Below are 17,946 nucleotides of genomic sequence, written 5' to 3'. Positions count from 1 at the left end.
ATTTATCAATACTCAGAAGCTTTTAAATAAAATTTTTAGTTAATTATTTTAATGATATTAATTAAAATTAATTTACCATGAATAATTAATTAATGTTTGTCGTTATAAAAAAAAATTTCTGAATAAATAAATAAATAAATAAATAAATGAATCTGTAAAATAAAACATGTATTGTTGTTGTGTGATTAAAGTTCCAAGTGCTTGATAATAAAATTAAATTTTAAAAATTAACAAATTTTATTTATTAATTTACTTACGTTTGTAACATTGAAAAAGGAATGTAAATTGTAATTAAAAAAATGTAATGGCAAATATTTAAAATCCGTCTTTTATTGCCCTTTAATTTCTTCTTTGTCTTCTAGCGTCGCGAGCTCGGACGTTCGCTAGGTATACTGTCCACGCGAGGCCGATGAAATTTACCACCAAGACTTTTAACTGAAAAAAATTTTATTTTAATTAATAAAAATTTTTTTTTTGAGATTAAATTAAATTATTACCATTGGTGGAACGTAACGAATGTTTATAAATTGCAAAAGTGTTAAATATTTTAAATTTGCAGTTAGGACTGGCCAGTAGAGTCTTTGAAGATTTGTTGATGCTTGTTGATGAGATTTTCCCTAAATGAAAAAAAAGATTTTTAAAAAATTGTTGATAATTTTTTTTTTTAAATAAATTTGTTCAAAAAATTATTTATTTATTTAATTTAGCTGTCACAATTTTAAAAATTTTTTTTAACAAATAAATTATTAAAAAAATGGACTTGTAAAATTTTTAATTAATTAAAAATGCAATTTTTTAAAAATAATTTTTTTGTTAAAAAAAATTAAAAAATTGTCATATTTAATTTTGATAAATTTTTACCTCAAATCTAGCTAACATATAGAGAGCAAGAACTTGGAAGCATGGTGTGTACAATAATCTTTCAATCATCAAAATAGCCAGCGGATTTTTTAAATATTTATAAATTATTTTATAAAAAAAATGAGGCACTGTTCCACCAAAAAGAAGTCTGAAATAAAAAAAAAAATTATTTAAAATAAATAAACTATTATTTTTAAATTTAATTACCCAAATATTCCATAGGATGCAAGAGTATCATGATCAATTTCTTTGACACCTTGAGTTTTTTGTGCGATGTAATTTCCCAGTGTCGCTATTACACAGCTGTCAAAAAAATTAATATTAAAAATAAATAAATATAAAATTAGTTTTGATTTTTTATTAATTTAATAAATTATTAAAAAATTTCACATGTTAAAATTAATAAAAATTCGGAGTGAAAATTTTTAGAAGAATTTTTTTATTGTAATTAATTTGTTAAAAAAAATTTTAAAAATTAACAGCTGACAGCTAACTTTAGTAGCATGCAATTTTTTAATAAAAAAAAAATTCTAAAAATTTTTAAATGTCTGCAAACTTAACTTTAATAAATAAATTTATTCTTACCTTGTTATTGCTTTGGTTTTTATTGGATTATTATATAAATTATTCATATAAGAAGCCACAAGATTAAAAGCAATTTCGGACGGCTTTGACAAAGACATTTTTCCAAAAAAATATATTTTTTTAAATTAAATACAAATATTTATTAAAATTTGACAGTAAAATAAATTTAATAAATTTTATTAAATAAAATTAAAAAAAAAACAGAGCAAGTATTATTTAAAAAACTTTTAATCTAACAAAAAAAAAACTTATCAGCTGATAAGAATATTTAGATGACTTTACTGTACATTTTGTTTTTTTAAATTAAATTTTTATTGTTATTATTGTCATAACACTGAAGTTAGCCGTCAGCTGTCAATTTAAAAAGGTTTTTTAGATACTTATTAAATTATTATACAAAAAATTAAATTAAAAAGTTTCACATGTAAAAATTAATAAAAATTGCAAGTGAAAATTTTTAGAAACTTTTTTTTATTGTAATTAATTTATTAAAAAAATTTTTAAAATTAACAGCTGACTGCTAACTTCAGAATTATCTAACTTTAGTATTATACTATTGATAGGTTAGCTGTCAAAAACAACACAATGTTGTAAAAAAAACTTGAACGGCTATAATTATAAATAAATAAATTTATTTATTGATTATTATTATTATTGATTGTTGGTTGTAATAATAATAATGACTTCTAAATCAGATGTTACACTGGATCACTTTTATGTTTTTAATGGGAATTACTCCAAAAAAGAAGGAGATGTAAATATTTTATTATTTTTTATAATTATTTTTTTTTAATAAATAATTAATTTTAATTTTCTAAATATTTTAGGAAGAAAAAAAAATTTTTTATTATTACCCAGAAAAAACTGATGTCGACACAAAAATCCGTAATGTCGGATTAAGCGAAGCAATTATTAAATTTACTGAGTAAGTTATTTATTTATTTTTTAATTATTATATGACATTAAATTTTAGCAGTCACTTAATTTTATTTATTAAAAAAATTATTTTTAATTTCTTAAAATTTCTACGTCCATTTTTTTTTGCCACAATTTAATTTTTATAAAATAATAAAATATCTGCTAAATTAATTTTTATAATTATTATATATTTTATTTTTAGATCGTTTAATCCCGGACAAACATGTGATTATTGCAATAATCACAAAACAAGACAGATTTATTATCAGCCCGAGCCAGATTTCTGGATGATTATGGTAGATAAAAATTTAAAAATTAACATCTGACATTTTTTATTAAAAAATTATTAATTTTAATTATTTAATTAGTGATATTTTTTTTAGATTATTGGAGTTCCTTATGTGGTGAAAAATAAAGACGGAATTGATTATACCGAGTATCAGCATGACGAAGTATCAAGTTCAGTGTGTCAGGCTATACTTAAGCAAGCTTATATGAGATTTAGACTATTTATGGGATCGTTTGAGACTATTTTAAATGATCCTCAGTATGGGTCAGTTACGTTACTCAAACATAAATTAGACTATTTTTATACTGGGGTAATTTTATTATTTTTTTATCAACTTTTAAATTATTTATAATTTTTTTAATAAAATTTATTTGTTAAAAAAATTATAAAAATTATTAAAAGTCTCATAACTTGGATTTTTAAATTCAATATTCTTACTTACTATTTTTATTAATAATAAAAATTAAAAAATTATTTATTATTACAGTATTTACCATCATTGAAGCTGAATCATCGTGATATACTAGACATTTTTCAAGGACTACAATTTTTACCGTTAGATAAAATAACATTTTTAAAGGTCCAATGTTTTATGAACCTTATTGAAGCGACATTCCCTCAGATAAAATACACAGCATTCCTATATAACGACCAATTAGTATGGTAAATATATTAAATAAATTCTATAATTTTAAATAAAATTTTTAAAAATGTTTTTGATTAAAAAATTTTTAATTTATTAAAAAAGTCCTCAAAATATTTTTTTTACTTTTTTAGGAGCGGACTGGAGTCAGAAGACATGCAAGTTGTTTATAATTATTTAATAAGCAGTCTTTTGCCAGAGTATCTAGAAAAAGAATTTCACAGCGGATCAATGCCACGTAATTCAGCGTCACCTTTCACAAGTTCTCATTACGGAAAGTAAGCTAATTATTTCTTTAAAAAATTAAATAAATTCTTTAAAAAAAATTATTTTTAGATTTGTCACCGGAGCATCGAGCCTAAATGAATCAATCGGTATTACAAAATCGTCAAAAGTTTTTATAAATTATCCAAATAAACCTACCTCATTATATTTAGTAGTGTATAGCGCGTTAAGTGCAACTCTCTGCCTATTTGTTGACAGTAAGTTATTTTTTTATTTTATAAAACTATAAATTTATAAAAAAAAAATTTTTTAATTTTTTATAAATAAATTAAAAAATAAAAAAATAAAAAAAAATTTTTTTTACAGGTACAAGTTTATTAATTGACTACTTAAAAAGTCTCGACGCATTCTTGGGTCCTCAGTTGACGACTCTGGTGAACACTGTAGCAGAACAGTACTCCAAACACGTCCCAGATGTTTCCGACTCAGCTCCGAAGTACCTTTATTTCAACAGACTGAATTTGGCGTACAAGAGTACGATCCACCTGGACAACAGACGCTGCTCAAATGTACTGACAACTCCAGAAGTATTGAGAATAATCACAGATATTAATAGTGATTCAAACCGACTAAAGGAAGACGGTGAGACGATTATTAAAACTATGAGTGACTATTGGGTTGTTGGAAAATTGTCTAACTTACGGGAATTTTACGTTGTGATACAACAAAAAAATGCGAATATTATTGAAATTGATGGTAATGTATATTTTAATTATCTACAAATTATTTCAATGAAATTAACAGACATCTGACAATTTTTAATATATTTAAACCACTGTCAAGGCTTTTACCTTAGATTTAATTTTTAAAAATAATTTAAAAATTTGTCTGACGTCTGTTGATTTCAAAATTACTTATTTAATTATCGATTAATTAATTATAAATATTTTTATTTATAGACGAAGTCAAACGACTCTGCGATAAGCAATTAAAAAGTATATTCTTTCATTAATATAATTAAAAATACCTAGAATAAAAAAAAAAAAGAAAAAATACAAAAATATCAATTCTTCAATTTTCTCTTCAATTTATCTTTCTTTAACTTAATTTTTTCCTTTAAGTTTTTACTTTTGTCTTTGTTATTAATTTTTCCGCTCTTTTTTTTCTTCTCAACTTTTTCCTTAATTTCTTCAATATTTTTTTTATCATTTTTCTTTTTACTCTCTTTTACAATTTTATTTTTAGAATTATTAGACTTTCCATTCATCAATTTTTTATTATCATTAGCCTTTTCTTTCTTAATTTTTTCTCCACTTTTTTTTTCAAAATTTTTTCCATTTTTTTTTTCAAAATTTTCACCAGAAAAATTCTGTTTATTTTTCTTACCTTTTTTCTTTTCCTCAACAACTTCTTCCACTTCTTCTTCATCTTCATCATCTTCATTATTTTTACTATATAAAGGAATAGTATTACTAAATTTCTTCAACTTAGCAACAAAAAATCCATCAACATTATGAGTATGAGGATAGTACCTCCTCGTAAGTTTCATACTGGGATGAAACCGATGCTCTCTATAATTAGCAAAGCCCTCTTCTCCAAAGTCCAATCCCGTGGGGATAAGTTTAACATTTCTCTTTTTCAACGCATAGTCAATAATACACTCATTTTCCTCCGGAAGAATCGAACAAGTGGAGTAAACAATGACAGCAGCTTTAGACTTAGCATTAACGCAGTCAATAGCAGCGAGAAGTAATTCTCTCTGAAGAGTGAAGCACCTTTGAACGTCAGTTTTGTCCTTGTTGGTTTTAACACTGGGATCTTTAGCGACAACGCCGGTACCAGTGCAAGGCGCGTCTAAGAGGACGCGATCGAATCCTTTGATGATCCCGGGGATTTTCCTGCCGTCATAATTAGTAACCACAGAATTAACAACGCCAAGACGATGGAAGTTACCCACGACGGCTTTGAGACGATCCGCGTTGACGTCATTGGCGAAAAGAACCCCAGTGTTCTTCATCTGAGCGGCGATGTGAGAAGCTTTGCCTCCTGGAGCTGAAGACATGTCAAGAACCCGCTCGTTTTCTTGCGGGTCCAGCGCCATGACTGGCAGCATACTGGAGGCTCCTTGGAGCAGGTAGTGGCCTGCTAAATACTCCGGAGTCGCTCCCATCGGCACCTGGGACGAGTAGACGACCAATCCTACCTTGGTCCACTTTCCTACCGGGTCAAGATTTACTCCCCGGTTAATCAAAGCTTGGGCTAAGTCACGCCTGCGTGTTTTTAAAGTGTTAGTACGGATGGTTAAAGGCCTCTGGACTTCACTGGCCTCCAGGTAATCCACCAGCTCGCCCAGAGGGAAAATTTGCATCAATAACTCCATTAGGAACTCGTTGTAGCTGTAGTACGAGCACAGATCCGACTTTAGAAGCTCCAGGTACTCGCTACGTCCTCGGTTGGGGTCTCTCAAGCGCTTGAAGTCGTTGAGGACCATTACCAAATCACGGATTCGCGTCTGGATGTCTTTAAGGCTCAGTGGTTGTTGCAATTCTTCTTCTGAAGGAAATTCGAAGACACACTGGCGAACCATTTCGTCTGTTTCAGCTTCGTCGAGTTTTCTGTAATATAAAAAATTTATTTGTTCTAAAAATTCAAATATTTTTTAGTCAGTATAATTGTTTTTATGAAAAATTATTTTTAAAAAATTGAATTTATAATTTTTTAAAATAATTTGATATAAAAATTAAACAAATTGTTTATAATAATAATAAAAATAACTATACTTACTTTTCTTCTTCATATTTCTTTTGTAATTTTTTACTTTCCCGTTCAATAGGAAGCAAATCACCATCATTATCATTATTATCATCATCATCACTGTCTTCTCCTTCGTCACTATCGTTTTCTTCCTGTTCTTCAGGTTCTTGGTCATCTTCTTCTTCAGTTCCTTCAGCTTCACCATCAGAATCATCAGCTAAAATATCACGCTTCTGTTTGACAAACATTCCCGTTTTAAATTCGCTGTCGTTCATTGGTTCTTCTTCGGAAGCATATTCCTTTAAATAAAAGAAAAAAAAAATTAATAAATTGTCAAAAAAAAAAAAAATAAATAAATAAATAAACTTACAGGGTCTGATTCATCTTCAGACTCAGTTTTCGCAACAACTTTTTGCTTTTTAAATGCAGGGCCGTCTTTTTGGAATTTGTTGTTTCTTTTTGGTCGTTTTTTCATCACATCAAATCTTTTTTTTTGACGAGGATCTGGATAATCATTTCGGTTTCCTTTAACTGAATAATAAATAAAATTTAGGTATCATTAAAATTAACAGGATGGCAATTTTGCAATTTTGAATTTTTTTAATTACTAAAAATTATAAATAAACGAACATTGTCAATTTTTTTTAATAATAAATTTCTTAAAATTTTCCAAAGTCATCTAATTTAATTTTCAATGTTATAAAAAAAAAATGTATTAATTTACCTTGTAAAGAACGCGGCAACACCGGGTCTCCCTGTTTCTTGGCTTTTCTTCCAGGTCCTTTAATCGCCTTCGGATCTCCAAACTTCGCTTTACGTCCCATTTTATATTAATTAATTAATTAACCAGCTGATTTAAAAAAAAACTAAAACGTAAATAATTTTTACACCAACCACGTGTAGTGCGATCACGTTAGATTTGGTAATTACAATATTTTTTGAGGTTAAAACGTTTGAGACAAGTGGGGTGAATTCTTTAATTTTTTTCTGGCCGTGCGCATGCGCGCCACTTTTAACTTCAGCTGGCGACCTCTACTGTCTGTTTACTGAAACTTTTTTAAATTTACTGGCGGGAATATTTAAAAAAAAATATAAAAATTAATTTATTAAATAAATAATTAAGTTTAAATTAATAAAAAAAATTAATAATTAAATTTAAATTAATTACTGAATATTATTTTTAAATAATAATTAAAAAATTACTAAAAATAAAAAAAAAAAATTACGAACAAGTTTGAGAATCCTAACCCTAAATTATTTTAGATTCTCACGTGTGTTGTGTGACAATAAGAACAACAATAAATAAATAATTAGTAATTGTTTTAATAATTTAATAATTAAATTTTTTAAAAAAGAAAAAAAATGGCTCAAGGTAAAATGAAAGTTAAAACAAAAGTACCTGACAATGCTAAAGCAAAACAGGGAAAAAATAAAAAAGGACCAGCTGTTCAACGTCGTGGAAGTAAGTCAGCTGTTTATATTAATTAAATACTTTTAAATAATATATAATTATATATTTAATTTATAAATTATTTTATAATTAAATATATTAAAAAAGTTTTTACTCAATAAAAAATTATTGATTTTATTTTATTACAGATGCTCCAATTAAGGCAAAAAAATCAAAATTACTTGAAGCTCATAAATTGAAGCAGATGATTACTAAAACCGTCAACAAAGCTGCTGAATCTGAATTAAGAGAACGTGCTCTTGATGGAAAAATGTCATTAGTAAAAAAAGCTCCTGCATCAAAAAAATAAATTTGTAATTGTAAGCACAAAAAATTAAAAAATTCTAGATTTAATTAAACTATTAAATTATTTTGTACAAATTTATTTTATTGAAATAAAATAAAATTATAAAATACAGGATAAGGAATTTTCAAGGAAAAATTAATTAAAAAAAAATTTCCAACATTAATTTATTTTATTACACTTTGTACATTAATGCAAAAAATTAAAAAATTAAAAATCATGAAATTTTATTCATGGCACAATATAAATACAATAAATACATTAACAATTAACTTAATTAAGTTAATAGTTATAATTCATCATATAATATTCTTCAACAGTTTATTTATTAATTTATTTTTATCATTTGATATTAATAAAAATAATATAATTGTAATAAATTGATAGAAATATTAAAACTTAAAAAAAGGCATATATTATTTATTATTTCAATCACATATATGAGGCAGCTTTATGTTTATAGTTTTTTTTTCATCGGTCATGGTGAAGCAACCTGTAAAAAAAATTTTATAATTTTTAATAAATAATAATAAGATTTAAAAATAAAATAAAATAATATTTACCACTAATAAATGACCACTTTGTCGATTTTTAGTAATTGCGGGTGTATTTCCTCTTCTGAATTCAATTGTACCTTCTTTTCCACTGACTAGCTTATGCGAGACTCTGTTAAATAAATTTGTATTTTATTTAATTAATCTACATAGACATTTTATTATTTTTTTATCAAATAAATTATATAAAGAAAAAATTCTTTTTTCAGTGAAAAATTAATACTTACGTTTCTTTATTAACAATATTTAATATCCTTGGATTATTGGTAATACTAATAGCTCGTGTAATAGCCTCAATAATGTGTGGTACCTCAAGAATTAAATCACCCTAAAAAAAAAAATTTATTTTATTTTTTATATTAAGACAAAAAAGTTGATAGTATAAAAAAATTTTTAAATAAGTTGTATAAAATTTAATTTAAAAAAAAAAATGACTTATAATTTTTTTTTTTAGGACTAATAAAAAAGCCTTAATTTTAAAATAAAAATTTTTATAATTAATTATAAATGTTAATTAATAAATTACAGTAAAAAATTTTAAATAAAAGTTGTTTAAAATTAAATTTTATAAAAAAAAAAAAAAAAAAATGACTTATAATTTTTTCTTTGAGCCAATTAAAAAGCCTTAATTCAAAAATAAAGATTTATAAAAGCTAAAATTGAATAATTAATTGTAAATTTCAATTTAAGAATTCTAAGAAAAATATTATCCATTAAAAAAAATCAAGATAATTTTTTTACTATAATTAAATCAAAAATAAATGTTAAAAAAATTTTTTATACTAAAAAATTACTTTATCCTTTTTAAGTTCCGGTGGAATCCTAACAATCATTAAATTATCAGACTCCCCAGTAACAACAAGCTCCTGAATAGACTCATAAGGCAGTCGATGTTTAAGCTTAAAACTCTTGGCAGTATCCAAAATATAAACGGCCTTTCCGGTAAGAATCAAAATCCTCTCCCTAGGTTTATACCCATGTCGATCATACTTAACAACGGGCGTAGCATACTCAACACTCTCCTCCCCGGCAAAAATATTCGCCCCAAAATTCTGTTTGACCCCCGAGTACTCATTCCCGAGTCTCTCGGTCAAGAACCTGGGTCCCACACTCCTCAAATAAGACTTCTTCTTGTCCTTAAACAGCTTCTCCGCGAGTACCTTCAGCTGAAACTGCTCCTTCTCCTCCTTACTCAACCCGAGACAATATTTCCTCGCCTTCCACTTTTTGTGCATTTTCCTCAAATATTCCGAAGCTTCTTTGCAAGCATGGGGGCAAGGCGGCCAGTAGTTATTAAGCACCCCAACCGGGAGATTCTTGCTCAGCCTAATTAGCCACTGGGCCTTGGCCAGCTCAATAAAAGCGACATTGACATCATTCGGCGGGTCATTGCGAGTAATAAACCCTTTAATAAATTTCCTGAGCGTGTCAACAGCCTGGCGCCTTCTCTTAGCCTCCCTCTTGGCCCTCCACCTTCTTACATACTTCTCTAAAACAATCGCGGCTTTTTTCATCCTCAAAAATTCCCTCCTCTGCTTCCGTCCCTTCCACTTGCTCTGAATAATCGCCGCAATGTCGTTCTTTTTTCTCTGAAAATTATCCTCGGTATCAAACAGAGTCTTCGGGAACCTTATAAACAATTTAGTGTTCCCCATTTGATACTCATTGTCCTTGTAACCCAAACTGTCGACCAAAACCTGGACCCCTTCCTTCGCAGGTCCTTCAAAGCTCGGCCAAGTTTTAGAACAAAGCGACTTGTATCTCTGTAAAAATTGTTCATACGGCCGCCGGTAGGCAAAGCCAGCTCTGCGGACCCTGAGGTTCTCCATAAGTCCCAAATACTTAACCTGGTGGGAGACAATCTTTTTATTAAACTGCCCTGAGATTTTAAAATCATTGGGCTTGATGCACCGGATGTACGAGGGCTCTTTTCCCATTAAAATATCCACTAAATTATTCAAGCTATTTTTAAACTGCGTGACAGCAGTGTCTGGCCGCTTTTTGCTCTTCAAATCTTTAACATCAAAAATAGTCCTTGTAATTGAATTGGAGGTATGTGACATTACCTCCCGGAGGTCCCGGAAGAGCAGGTCGTTGTTTTTCTCCAAAAATCCGCGAACGTTGTAAGTAACATTGCCGGCGTAGTGGATTAATCTGAACTCATCCCGGCCCATGATCTTCTGAGTCTGGATGTCGGCCTTCTGGTGGCTGATGTAGTGCTGATGGCTGCTTAGATTAGAATTTAATTTGTCCAGGAAGCTGAGGTCTGTTGGCTCACCGGGACGGAGACACTCTTCGTCCATCAGCGAGATGATTCCCTTGTACTTTTCTTCGATTAAATCGCAGATGACTTTGTTGTTGAAATAATCAATGTGCTCCCAGGTGATTCCTTCTCGCTGGTATTCCTCCTGCTCGCTGCGCAAAGTCAGTTGTATGAACAGCTGCTGGAGCTTCTCGTTGCAGTAATTTATGCAGAATTGCTCGAAGCTGTTCTTCTGGAAGATCTCGAAGCCGTAGATATCCAAAATTCCAATCACGTTGGTCCTGGAAGGGGAAGAATTGGAGTCAAATTGAAGAGACTTGTTAAGCCGAGCGACTAGCCAGGTGAACAGGCGGTCGTAGACTGCTTTAGCGAGCGCGTCGCGGGCATAAATTGCTAATTCGCGGTTCAATGGAGAAATTACAACGTCCCCTTGGGCGTTTATGGTGCGCTGGGTGAACGCTTTGGCTAATTGGTGGACGTCGCAGCCGACTAAGGAAGCTATAGCTTCTACTGAAGCTGGCTTGAGGATCTTCGCTTGGCCTTCTTCTTCCGTAAAGCCCACGTTGCCCATGTGCAGCACTGAGGCTACTATTGAAAATATGTCGTCTTGCTCTTGTTGGTTCAGCTCCACGGTCTTCATTGCTTCTATTACTCGGTTGTACTGCGTGACGTCGTCGATTGTGTCCACGCAGCCTTTTGTACCGTTGCTCAGGTAGTAATAGGTGTCCAGGTTCCGCTTCAGAAATAATTTGTGAAGGGTTGCGTCGCTAGCTCCTGCGAGAAGTTGGTAGAAAATGTGGAAGTTTCGCTCGCCTGATGATTGATGGATCACTCGGGATTTTTCGAGCAAGTAGTTTAAGATGTTTCCTCCCACTGGGTCGCCCTGTAATTTTTTTAATTATCTATATTATTAAGAGAATAAGAACAATGATAAAATCAATTTTATTATAAATTAAAATTTTATTTTAAGCTTTTTAATAAATAAATTAAATTTTTTCAAATAGAAAAATTATTTAGATTATAAGTATTGGGTCGAAAAAAATAATTTTTGAATTTTTTTTTTTAAGAATCTCTTTAAGTGATTAATATAAAAATTAATTTATTAAAAATTTGAAGTTTCTCTCAATTATTTAAATCATAAATGACTATCGCTGAAAAAATATCAAACCCAATTTACGATAAAGATATATACCCGTTAAAAATTTTTCTTAGTCTCTTAATTATATAAATTTAATTAAAAAAACTCATTTTATTTTAATAAATTTTCTTAATTAAATAGACTCACTTGGAAGTCAAATTGTATGTCCATATATTTTCCAAATCGGGAGGAATTGTCATTTCTGTTTGTTTTGGCATTGCCAAACGCCTCTAGCACAGGATTGCTGCCGATCAATTTAACATTAACAGCCTCGACTTGCTTTTTGTGGCCAGTCGCTGCGGCAATAAACTCCAGCACCTTTTTAGACGCTTCTGTTTTGCCGGAACCGGATTCTCCTGAGATCAGAATACACTGGTCCCGATTTTCTTTCGTCAACGCGCGATAAGCCGTATCAGCCAGCGCAAATCTGTAAATAAATAATTGTTACAATCTCGGGAATATAAAAAATAAAAGCAAGGTAATTTCTCTTTTTTTTTTTTCCAACCAACTTTTATTTATAATTGTAATTATTTTTCTTGATGAATTGTAATTGTACTTACATGTGCGGTGGTGCTTCAAAAAAATTTCTCCGCTCATAATATTCAATAGTGCTTGTATCGTAAATCGGTAGCCATTTGTATGGGTTCACTGATACTAATACTTGTCCGATGTATGTCTGTAAAAATATAAAATAATTAAACTTTGACCTTGATTTTTTAAGTCCACTTGACTTCGAACCACTAAACTCTTATCAAACGGAATGTTTTTTTTTTTTCTTTTAATTTTAGGTATTACTCACTACTTTGCGATAAAAAATTAATTATATAGTACAGTTTTTTTTTTATTAAATTAATTAAATGTTTTTTTAATTTAAAAAAAAAAAAATTTATAATAAATGTAAAAAAAATTATTTAATTTAATTTAATAAATAAATTTTATAAAAAATAATTTTTTTGATTTTTACAAAAAATAAATTCTAAAAACCTTTTTTTTTAAAATTACAATAATTTTTTGACATTTTGGGAATTTTTTTTAATTTATTTATTAGTGCAACTTTTTAAAATATTTTTTAAGCTAAAAAATAAAAATAACTTACATAAATAAGATTTTCCCGAAATCTTTTTCTCAAATTTTCAATAAAAGCCTGTTCATTTTGAAAATCCTCAAGAAGCACAAAATCCTGAACACCAACCCGATCTCGTTGGTGAAGATCACGTTCCATGCTGCCACCATAAGTCAGCAGCGATGGTTTTTCCGAAAAGTTTTTCTCCTCTCTGCTGAAACAAAGAAAAAAAATTAATTTTTACTGTTCTAAAAAATTATTAAAAAAAAAAATACATTTTATTTTTTTTTTTTATTTTTGTGATTATAATTAATTTAGTAAAATTTAAAAAAAAAATTAAAATTAAGTTAGCTGACATTTCAAAATTTTAATAATTTATTTTGTTTAAAAAAAATTTTTTTTTGTTCTAATTGAATAAAAAAAAAATAATTAAAAAATTGAAAACGTCGGCTAACTTTAGTATTATTTAAGAAAATATTTATTTCTAATTTAATTAATAAAAAATAAAAAATATCGGCTAACTTTAATATTATCTACAAAAATACAAGCCTTGAAGACTGCAGACTAGATAAACAGATTAATTGCGATTAGATATAACTTATAATTTGTACAAGTATTAATTACTACAAAAATAATAAATATTTATTATAAATTTAAACGTGTACTGATCAGTAATTACTTTACAATCGATTGATCTGTTTAATCCTCAAATAAATAAATAAATAAATTTAAAGCTTGAAAAGTGATAAAAGAATTAAAAGTGATAAAAGAAAGAAAATTTATATTTATAAGCCCGTTATCAATTATTTGTGATGACTTACCGCGTATCCGTCATGATAAAAATAGTTTTGCGAAAATAAAATTAAAATGTAAGTGAATTGAATTTTATTAGTGAAATTGGATAATAATAAAAGTGTAACAGATGTAAAAAAAATTTGATTGTAACACGTTGATACTTGATGTCTAAATGAATCGAATCTGGTATCGCGTAAGTGTTTAAAGATAAGATTAAATTATCTTGATTGTTTTTTTATGCCTTTTATTATATTCTTCAAATTGTTCTCGATATAAACTACTAGTGTGTTGCTATTACAGTGTATGCTGTTGTTTATATGTGTTTGTTGTTTGTAAAAAGTTTTTGTATACATGTTTGTATTTTATTGTTGTGCACTGTATTGTTCTACGTTTATATGTGTGATGGCTTTTATTTTAGAACGTGTTAAGTTGATTTGACAATTGTAATAATTAAATATTGAGACGTTAATTTAGAGGTATAAATTATTTAACGAGACAATTTCACACATATGTGTAGAGATTTAAATCATAACTAATTTTTATTTATGATTTATGACTTATTATTCATTGATAAAAAATTTATTTGGAAAGTCTTTAATATTTTTTGTGATTTATTAATTTTTTTTTTAATATTTACTTTACATTAAATTTAACTGTCACTTAAAAATTTTTTAACAAATAAATTTGCTCTAAAAAAATTCATTTTTTATGGAATAAAAATTTTTTTTTTTTCATTATTTATAAATTTATAAATTATTTAAAAATTAAAAAAATTTTTTTTTCATAATTTCTAAATATTTAAGAATTTTAAGAATTTTTTTAACAAATAAATTGCGTCAAAATGTTTTAGAAATAATTTTTTGGAGCAAATTTATTTATTAAAAAAAAATTAACAAATGGTCAAACGACTGCTAACTATTGTCGTATTTTTATTTAGTACCTATATTTAAAGAAAACATTTAAATTATCTGACAGTACTTTCGTTTTACTGTTTTAAAATAATTTTTTAAAAATACGGCACACTTGTAAAAAATTTTCTATTTATAATTTAATAGGAAATTTTATTTATAAAATAGATAAAGCAAAGTTATAAAATTTTATATTTGTTTGTTTAAAGATTTATATTCGCTGTAAATTATTGATAGAATTATTTTTTCACCAAAAAGTAGTTTATTGAGAGAAATTTTGGTATTAAATTCAGTAATTTATGTGTAAATTATTAAAACTAGTATTTTAATTTTTAAAAAATGAAATTTAGATTTCTTCTTTAAAACTTAAATAATTTTGCTTGTATAAAAAATTTTTTACTCTGAATTTTTTATATTAAAAATTAATTTTAATCTCTCAAAATTAACAGATAATAAATTATAATAATAATTTATACAAATTATCGAATAAAAATGATTTATTATAGAGACTATAAAGATAACTCTTAAATAATAATAATAATAATAATAATAATAATTAGTGACTATGAATATTATTTTACAAACAAATAATTAAAGGACATAATTATCAGTTTAGAAGGTGGAGAGATAACGGCAAAAGAGTACTATTGTATTGTATATAAGTAAAGGCATTTCCGGTTTCTATAAAAGACTGTCTGGAAAGGCTTGTATTATTGTTATCATTATCATTATTCAACTACTGGAGCCTGAGAAAAATTTTATTCCCTGATTATTCGCTCATAGTCGATTAACTTTCACATGTTTTTACCACTATTTTATTTTTCTTCTCCATATGTATTTTCTCACAAATTTTTTTCGCCATTATTATATTTATATTTATCCTTTTGGACTCTTTGATGAGTTCTCGTAATAAGCAAATCGAGCGTTTAATAATAGAACAAAAACAATTTTACGGATCGGAAGTTGTAATTTTTATTTTCTTGTTATTTCTTCACGTTGTGCGGTTCTCGTTCGGCCTTTTTTAACACATTTAACACACAAGACATTTAAAGATTTTATGTACCATGAACTTGTAGTTGAAGTAAGTAGAAAAGACCCAAACCGCTAGTTTTAAGGTATCAAGGTCATACTCGAAAAAAATACTTATGCCTCAACCGGTTTTTTTCATCGGCTAGACGACATTTGCTTATTATTTTTTTTTTAATTATAATTTTCTATCTTACTGGTATTATTTTTAACTTCAATTCCTGCAATTTATTATTTTAATTAACACTTTCTTTGAATGATAAATAAATTGAGAGACATTGATCATTTTTTAATTAATAAATTATGTCAAAAAAATTTATTTAAAAATTTTAAATGTCATTTTTTTAGATTGCTATTTTTTTATAAAATTCATAACCTAAAAATATTAATGAAAATTAAATTAGCCGACAATTAACTTCAGTGTCTTTTTAAAAATACAATTTAAATTATGAAAAGTAAAAAAATCAAACCGTTGTTCATTTTTATGGAATTCTTATAATAATTATTTTAAATTAACAATTAAACTGCTTCTAATCCTTCAATTAGATTGTCAAAAATTTCATTTCTTCTTTTTTAATAATCCAACGATTTTTTTGATGATTTTAAAGAATTTTTGAACAGCGCCCTCCCCCCTCCACTTTCCAAAAAATTTAGTTAAATTAAACAATACTGAAGTTCACGGTCAGCTGTCTATTAAAAAAATTTTGTTAACAAATCAATTACATTAAAAAAATGCTTCTGAAAATTTTTATTTCAAAACTCCAATCACAATCGTTTATTTTTTACGATCCACAGAAATAACTTGCAACAATTCTCAGAACAAGGATCATAAACGTAAAACAAATTTAAAAAAGATGGTAAGATTAGTTTTGACTTATGCTCTTCAGTAATTGGCCATGTCATTTTTTATCCCATACAAGTAAAGTAAACTTAATGACCCTCGAACAATTTTCTCTAAAAAAAATCTATTTTATTTCTTCCAGATTATACAAAATTGCGCTACTACTCTACAATACAAGATCCAAGATCCAAGTGAGTTTGGTTAGTCAGAGTCCAACGGCACGTACAAAAATACTTCCCGAATAGAAGTCTTATGGGATTTTGGTATAAAAAACATAACACGAGGTCAGATGAGTCATATGATGTCATTTTAAATCCACATATGAAAATTCAATAGATAAATAAAATTATTTATCAGCTTCTATTGGTCGCATATAACCGTTATCTTTCAAGGTAAGTCCACTTAAATATAAAAAACTATCCTGCAAAAATAATAGCATGCACTTGCATTTTTTTTTATAATGCTTCTAAAAATTTTCACTTGTAATTTTTATTAATTTTTACATGTACAATTTTTTTTTTTTTTTTTTTAGTAATTCAATTGATATAAAATTCTAGAAAAATTTACAATGTCTGTAAACTTCAGTGTCATCAAATTTTAGAAATAAAATAATTTCCAATTAAAAAATACATTTAAAAAAATGAAAATTAAATAAGCCGACATTTAAAAATTAAAAAATTTTTTTTTATTGACAAAATGACTCCAAAATTAAAAAAAAAAAAAAAATTCACTTGTAAATAACTTGAAAAACTGCAAGTGCAATTTTTTGTTCTAATTTAATTAATAGGTGGAATTTTTTAATTTAATTTTTTTTTTATAATAATTGCATTATTATAAAATAATTTTTAAAGTCTGCCAAAATTTCAGTATCATTTTTTTTTAAATATTTACATTATTAGTTTAAATGATTTCAACCATATAAATCAAGAGCTCGAAGCTAAAGCTAAAGCTAAAGATCAAGATATAGAAATCATACCGTGACTCACTCAACTCTCCAGATGTACCCGATGCATCAATTAAAACCATTCAATCTTACAAATGTATATAAATAAAATATACAGCTAAATACTTAGGCCAATATAAATTGCACTTTACTTTCTACTTACAATAAATCAAAGCATCAAAGCCTCCAGGTAATTAAAATATTTCATTTATTATTTGAATTTTTTTTGTAACTAATATTTTATGTTATCCAGGAACTAGTTAACAAGTTGTTAACGTAATGAGGTCCGCGACCCGGTGACCGGTCAATCTAATAAAGATTCCGACGTTAGAAAGGTCTCTGGATAATTTGTAGTAATATTAATACTTAATTATTAATTAATAATT

General features: G+C 27.0%; 5 protein-coding genes across 8 annotated transcripts; 2 read left to right on the top strand and 3 right to left on the bottom strand.

Moving 5' to 3' along the window:
* Positions 1–32: 32 nt before the first annotated feature.
* On the bottom strand, positions 33–1,700 carry LOC141531735 (peroxisomal membrane protein 2). 2 transcript variants are annotated; one of them, XR_012479976.1, is made up of 6 exons: positions 1,447–1,700; positions 1,069–1,164; positions 862–1,009; positions 498–617; positions 258–435; positions 33–152 (listed from the first exon to the last, which is right to left on the bottom strand). XR_012479976.1 is itself a non-coding variant. In XM_074249691.1 (5 exons), exons 1-5 carry the CDS (start codon positions 1,542–1,544, stop codon positions 340–342), a joined length of 558 nt encoding a protein of 185 aa, XP_074105792.1. In that variant the 5' UTR covers positions 1,545–1,700; the 3' UTR covers positions 219–339. The 2 variants fall into 2 exon arrangements, 1 of the variants encoding a protein (XP_074105792.1); XM_074249691.1 differs by lacking the exon at positions 33–152 and having other exon boundaries at positions 219–435.
* A 303-nt stretch (positions 1,701–2,003) lies between these two features.
* Positions 2,004–4,602, top strand: Ccz1 (vacuolar fusion protein CCZ1). Its single transcript, XM_074249822.1, has 9 exons — positions 2,004–2,200; positions 2,274–2,371; positions 2,567–2,660; positions 2,748–2,963; positions 3,141–3,316; positions 3,431–3,574; positions 3,633–3,778; positions 3,888–4,277; positions 4,481–4,602. Exons 1-9 carry the CDS (start codon positions 2,126–2,128, stop codon positions 4,531–4,533), a joined length of 1,392 nt encoding a protein of 463 aa, XP_074105923.1. The 5' UTR covers positions 2,004–2,125; the 3' UTR covers positions 4,534–4,602.
* LOC141531807 (uncharacterized) lies at positions 4,451–7,212 on the bottom strand. The gene is made up of 4 exons (XM_074249821.1): positions 7,000–7,212; positions 6,646–6,806; positions 6,306–6,574; positions 4,451–6,136 (listed from the first exon to the last, which is right to left on the bottom strand). Exons 1-4 carry the CDS (start codon positions 7,097–7,099, stop codon positions 4,585–4,587), a joined length of 2,082 nt encoding a protein of 693 aa, XP_074105922.1. The 5' UTR covers positions 7,100–7,212; the 3' UTR covers positions 4,451–4,584.
* A 337-nt stretch (positions 7,213–7,549) lies between these two features.
* LOC141531925 (uncharacterized) lies at positions 7,550–8,149 on the top strand. Its single transcript, XM_074250034.1, has 2 exons — positions 7,550–7,737; positions 7,875–8,149. The coding sequence occupies exons 1-2, from the start codon at positions 7,638–7,640 to the stop codon at positions 8,033–8,035; spliced, it is 261 nt and encodes an 86-aa protein (XP_074106135.1). The 5' UTR covers positions 7,550–7,637; the 3' UTR covers positions 8,036–8,149.
* A 103-nt stretch (positions 8,150–8,252) lies between these two features.
* Myo61f (unconventional myosin 61F) lies at positions 8,253–17,865 on the bottom strand. Of its 3 annotated transcripts, none has more exons than XM_074250028.1 (8): positions 17,724–17,865; positions 13,081–13,261; positions 12,545–12,660; positions 12,132–12,411; positions 9,378–11,729; positions 8,811–8,911; positions 8,593–8,695; positions 8,253–8,522 (listed from the first exon to the last, which is right to left on the bottom strand). In XM_074250028.1, the coding sequence occupies exons 2-8, from the start codon at positions 13,204–13,206 to the stop codon at positions 8,508–8,510; spliced, it is 3,093 nt and encodes a 1,030-aa protein (XP_074106129.1). In that variant the 5' UTR covers positions 13,207–13,261; positions 17,724–17,865; the 3' UTR covers positions 8,253–8,507. The 3 variants fall into 3 exon arrangements, with proteins under 3 accessions (XP_074106129.1, XP_074106131.1, XP_074106128.1); XM_074250030.1 differs by having other exon boundaries at positions 13,081–13,258; XM_074250027.1 differs by lacking the exon at positions 17,724–17,865 and adding an exon at positions 13,869–14,016 and having other exon boundaries at positions 13,081–13,258.
* Positions 17,866–17,946: the final 81 nt, after the last annotated feature.

This window comes from Cotesia typhae, unplaced genomic scaffold, assembly GCF_013202065.1.
Source record: "Cotesia typhae breed Kobodo isofemale line unplaced genomic scaffold, CoteBio_Ctyphae contig_50, whole genome shotgun sequence".
NCBI lineage: Eukaryota > Metazoa > Arthropoda > Insecta > Hymenoptera > Braconidae > Cotesia > Cotesia typhae.
Note: the sequence above shows the minus strand (reverse complement) of the source record. Positions and strands in the feature narration are given on the sequence as shown.

Bases quoted from the DNA above. Each gene is read 5' to 3' on its own strand.
- LOC141531735 (XM_074249691.1), bottom strand. From the start codon at position 1,544: ATGTCTTTGTCAAAGCCGTCCGAAATTGCTTTTAATCTTGTGGCTTCT. The intron at 1,010-1,068 runs GTAATTAAATTT...TTTTTATTTCAG, and splicing joins GCATCCTATGGAATATTTGG to ACTTCTTTTTGGTGGAACAG. The intron at 618-861 runs GTAAAAATTTAT...TTTTTCATTTAG, and splicing joins ATATGTTAGCTAGATTTGAG to GGAAAATCTCATCAACAAGC.
- Ccz1 (XM_074249822.1), top strand. From the start codon at position 2,126: ATGACTTCTAAATCAGATGTTACACTGGATCACTTTTATGTTTTTAAT. The intron at 3,575-3,632 runs GTAAGCTAATTA...AATTATTTTTAG, and splicing joins ACAAGTTCTCATTACGGAAA to ATTTGTCACCGGAGCATCGA. The intron at 3,779-3,887 runs GTAAGTTATTTT...TTTTTTTTACAG, and splicing joins TCTCTGCCTATTTGTTGACA to GTACAAGTTTATTAATTGAC.
- LOC141531807 (XM_074249821.1), bottom strand. From the start codon at position 7,099: ATGGGACGTAAAGCGAAGTTTGGAGATCCGAAGGCGATTAAAGGACCT. The intron at 6,575-6,645 runs GTAAGTTTATTT...TTTTATTTAAAG, and splicing joins CTGAAGATGAATCAGACCCT to GAATATGCTTCCGAAGAAGA. The intron at 6,137-6,305 runs GTAAGTATAGTT...TTTATATTACAG, and splicing joins AAGAAATATGAAGAAGAAAA to AAAACTCGACGAAGCTGAAA.
- LOC141531925 (XM_074250034.1), top strand. From the start codon at position 7,638: ATGGCTCAAGGTAAAATGAAAGTTAAAACAAAAGTACCTGACAATGCT. The intron at 7,738-7,874 runs GTAAGTCAGCTG...ATTTTATTACAG, and splicing joins AGCTGTTCAACGTCGTGGAA to ATGCTCCAATTAAGGCAAAA.
- Myo61f (XM_074250027.1), bottom strand. The intron at 12,661-13,080 runs GTAAGTTATTTT...ATATTTTTACAG, and splicing joins TTCGGGAAAATCTTATTTAT to ACATACATCGGACAAGTATT. The intron at 11,730-12,131 runs GTGAGTCTATTT...AAAAAATTACAG, and splicing joins ACATACAATTTGACTTCCAA to GGCGACCCAGTGGGAGGAAA.